At 42.5% G+C, this 4131-nt stretch overlaps 1 protein-coding gene across 1 annotated transcript; it reads left to right on the top strand.

The window, feature by feature from the left end:
• The first annotated feature begins 299 nt into the window (after positions 1 to 299).
• On the top strand, positions 300 to 3269 carry LOC147698984 (zinc finger MYM-type protein 1-like). Its single transcript, XM_086933535.1, has 2 exons — positions 300 to 387; positions 733 to 3269. The coding sequence occupies exon 2, from the start codon at positions 734 to 736 to the stop codon at positions 3113 to 3115; it is 2382 nt and encodes a 793-aa protein (XP_086789661.1). The 5' UTR covers positions 300 to 387; position 733; the 3' UTR covers positions 3116 to 3269.
• Positions 3270 to 4131: the final 862 nt, after the last annotated feature.

The following is a 4131-nucleotide window of genomic DNA, read 5'->3' as shown; positions in this document are numbered from 1 at the left end:
ACCAGCAACTTACTGCCAGTGAGCGGATCAAGAAAATCGCAAAAGAGGGCTACGGCTGCCACTACTACTGCTAATAAGTAAGTGCACTATAGTATTGTCTAGCGTAAAAAAATAACGATTTCTTGGCCAATCTGTTTGGATACTTTTTGTCAGATTGTGGTAAAGCACTCCCTTTCTCAGCATCACATTATTTGTGCATTTTTTCTTTCTATGCTATGTTCTGAACAATTCTGTAGTACAGTACTTGTATTACTCAGACCAAAAGCCTTACAATGTATTATAATTTTCCCCAACAGAATATTTTTACTACAAGTACAACAATACTTCGCTTTTGAAAACCTGCTTGGTCACATTGCCTCTCATCTACAGCTAAAAGAGATTTTTCAGGTAGGTTCCTTTGCCACCATAAAACATATACTGCAGTGTCTTATGTATTGCTGAAACACTTTAGTCAGGTAAGATGCCGACTAGAATGCTCTTCTTGCTGTGGAAACCTAAAGGTGTTATAAAACAACTGTGAAGCCATTGCACATGCATCATTTCCCCTCACTGTTGCACTACATTGGAAGAGGATCCTTATACTGGAGGCAGGTTTTGCCCCTAACACTCCCTGTGTTGATTGCATGGGAGAGTGCACACAAAAGATTGTTTGCAACTTTTAAACTGCAGGTAAATATTCTGTATGTCCCCAAATTGCAACTGCTACAAACGTATTTGTTCCTTTTTTCTTAGAATGGATATCCGGAAATTCTTTGCCAAGAAACAGCCCAGTGAAGTGAACCTATATTCAGACAACTCAGAAATTGACTCGATTCACAGTGATGATATGTCAGAACTGCAGCCTGCATTTCAATATGGAGTTGGGGCCACAAATTTAGAAATATCAAGTAATTGCACACCACTCCCAAGAACATTTTGTGGAGTTGTCACTGCCTCAGACGAATCAAGCAACAGTTCTTATGCATCAACAACTAGTCTTCAGGATACAGAGGAAACACTTGTAAGCACAGTGGCACCAAACCAACCCCACGAGAACACATTGCCAGTTCAAATCATTGTAACACAGTCACAAATGAAGAAAAAACGCATTCTACATTTTCAAGGAAGATGGTTCCAGGATTTTCCCTGGCTTCATTACAGCAGTAGAGTGGCAGGAGTACTATGCTTTCACTGTGCAAAGGCTAAGTCACTGAAATTGACTGAGCTTTCCAAGAACTCAGAGGAGGCATTTTGCAGCACCGGTTACACCAACTGGAAGAAGGCAATAGAACGGTTCAAAAAGCACCAGACCAGTTATGCTCATTCATATGCTGTGAGTCAACTAGTACAGTATAGGGGAGGCCAGTCAATCAATCAACAGTTATCACAGCAAGCCCAACAACAACAGAAAGAAGCCTGGCTTTGTCTTAACAAAATCATTCATACCATAGCTCTTCTGGCAAAACAAGGCCTTGCACTACGAGGTCATGATGACAGCAATGGAAATTTCCGTCAATTTCTTAGTGCACGAGCAGAGGATGTACCTTCTTTGAAACAGTGGATTACTGCAAATCGAGCAGAATATCTCAGCCCAGATATCCAAAATGAAGTTCTTCAATTATTGTCCCATGCAATTTTGCATCAAATCCGTAAAAATATTGGTGACAATCCATACGCAGTAATTGTTGATGGCACACAGGATATATCTGGTCAGGAACAAGAAAGCTTTTGTATTCGTTACATTGACCAAGATCTGTATCCTCATGAGGATTTTATTGGACTGTATCAGGCTGATAATACCACTGGTACTGCAATTGCTACAATTGTCAAAGATGTTTTATGCCGTCATGGTCTTTCTCTGTCAAAGTTGAGAGCACAAACATATGATGGTGCAGCAAATATGGCAGGGAAATACCATGGTGCACAAGCATTAATACGCCAAGAACAACCACTTGCTCTTTATGTCCATTGTGGAGCACATTGTACAAATCTGGTGATGCAGGCTGCAGCACATAAATGTTCCATAATGGAAGATGCACTACTTTATGTCCACGAACTTGGTAATCTGTTTGGGCAATCTATGACATGCCGTACAATATTCTCAGACCTCATCCAACACAGCATAGAAGGCCCTGCAAATGTGTTAAAAATAAAGCCTCTGTGTCCAACACGCTGGACGGTCCGTGTGAAAGCTGTAAAAAAAGTAATGGATAGTTATGAACCTATTCTGGAAACCCTAGAACACTTATCAACATCCAAGTCCAGTGGCGATGTGTCTGCTCGTGCTCGTGGTATGCTGGCACAGTTTCAGAGAGGAACAACTGTCCTAGGTCTTCAGATTGCTCTCCAAGTACTGCAGCTTCTGGAATGTTTGAATATTGCCTTGCAAGGACGCCAGCAAACAATATCAGGGCTACTAGCTGCTGTTAATGTAACAAAAAATGCAATACTGAAGCTCCGTAGTGAAGAGTCGTTTGACAGTCTGCTCAGTGCCAATAACCACATGATTGCTAAGTACCAACTTAATGCCATTGAAGTGCCACGACTGCGCCGAATCCCTAAACGGATAGATGGTGGACCAGCAGAAACTTTTCATCCTGCAACAGTTAGGGACTACTATCGTCCTCAGTATTTTGAACTTTTAGATACTGTTTCTCTTCAGCTCACTCAGCGTTTTGACCAGGAAGGCATCCATACATATGAAAAACTTGAACAAGTGCTTTTAACAGGCAATGGCATTGACTCTCTTGATCAGTACAAAGAAACAGAACCTTTGCTGCTCTCTGCTCAATTGACCATGTTATTAAGTATGTTCAAGTACTCTTCAGTCCCAGAACTGGCAGACATTCTCAGAAAAATGCTTCCAGGAGAGAGAGCTTTCTTTTCACAGGTTGAAAAGCTATTACAGATTCTTTTAGTTATACCAGTATCATCTTGTGAGGCTGAGAGAAGTTTCAGTGGTCTCCGCCGATTGAAAAATTGGTTAAGATCAACTATGTCTCAAAAAAGACTGAATCATGTTGCCATATGCAACATACATAAAGAGATGATGGACTCAGTTGACCTGCATAGAATAGCGAAAGAATTTGTCCTCTGCAATGAACGGCGCAAGAAATTATTTGGCTTTCCAAAATAAAGTTCATAATTTTAAAACAGATTCCTGCAGCAAGAAAAACAATTTCTAATTTGTCATATTGCATTTTGAGATGTAGGAATGTCGCTAAGAGCGTTTAGTTTATTATTACTTTTTTTGTCCCGCCTTTGTTTTCTTTGTGCATGAAGATGCAAGATTCATATACATATTTTTTTTCCCATTTGGTCTTTATTGTGAATGTAAATAAAAATAAAGCATACTTGCAGACTGTGACTACTTGCCTGTCTTTCTCAATATTTCTCTTCATAACTATGCGATTGTATACGTTTAACGCGCGTACGGTCTCGCACAATGGGTGATTTGTATAGGGTCACTGGAAAGTCCCCAAGGTTGACCCTGTCCCCCCCAGAAATTTAGTGTCTCCTACGCCCATGCCCGCCCGTTTGGCCCCGCCCCACACACTAGGCTATGCAACATCTTCCCGCCCTTTCCCACACTGTGATGGACAGCTCACTCAAGGGACCTTGGCGCCAAACGGCGCGGTGGCAAAGTTACAGACACACGTGGTCACTCGAGACAACTCTTCTGGGCCTATACGCAGCTGTAGTGTTTGAAAAGCACAATACATTCACCCAAAGAGGTACCACCGACTGCTTTCTCCTCATTTGCTGCGCTAATCGGTCTCTGACCCTTCATAAACAAGAGGCAAGTGCACACACACAGAAGCCTCGCCAATTTTGCCCCTCCCCACACACACTAGGCTATGCAACCTATCCCGCCCTTTCCCCCACTGTGATGGACAGCTCACTCGAGGTACCTCGGCGCCTATCGGCGCAGTGGCAACGTTACAGACACAGGTGATCCCTGAATACAACTCTTCTGGCCTTTACGCAGCTGCAGTGCTGGAAAAGCACAATACATTCACCCAAAGAGGTAACACCGACTGCTTTCTTATCATTTACTGAGCTGATCGGTCTCTGACCCTTCATAAACAAGAGGCATGTGAACTCGCACAGAAGCCTCGCCAGTTTAACCCCTCCCCACACAGACTAGGCTAT

Source organism: Lissotriton vulgaris, chromosome 8 (assembly GCF_964263255.1).
Source record: "Lissotriton vulgaris chromosome 8, aLisVul1.2, whole genome shotgun sequence".
Lineage (NCBI taxonomy): Eukaryota > Metazoa > Chordata > Amphibia > Caudata > Salamandridae > Lissotriton > Lissotriton vulgaris.
Note: the sequence above shows the minus strand (reverse complement) of the source record. Positions and strands in the feature narration are given on the sequence as shown.

What these genes read in the sequence shown, in the direction of transcription:
- LOC147698984 (XM_086933535.1), top strand. Translation starts at nt 734, where the DNA reads ATGGATATCCGGAAATTCTTTGCCAAGAAACAGCCCAGTGAAGTGAAC.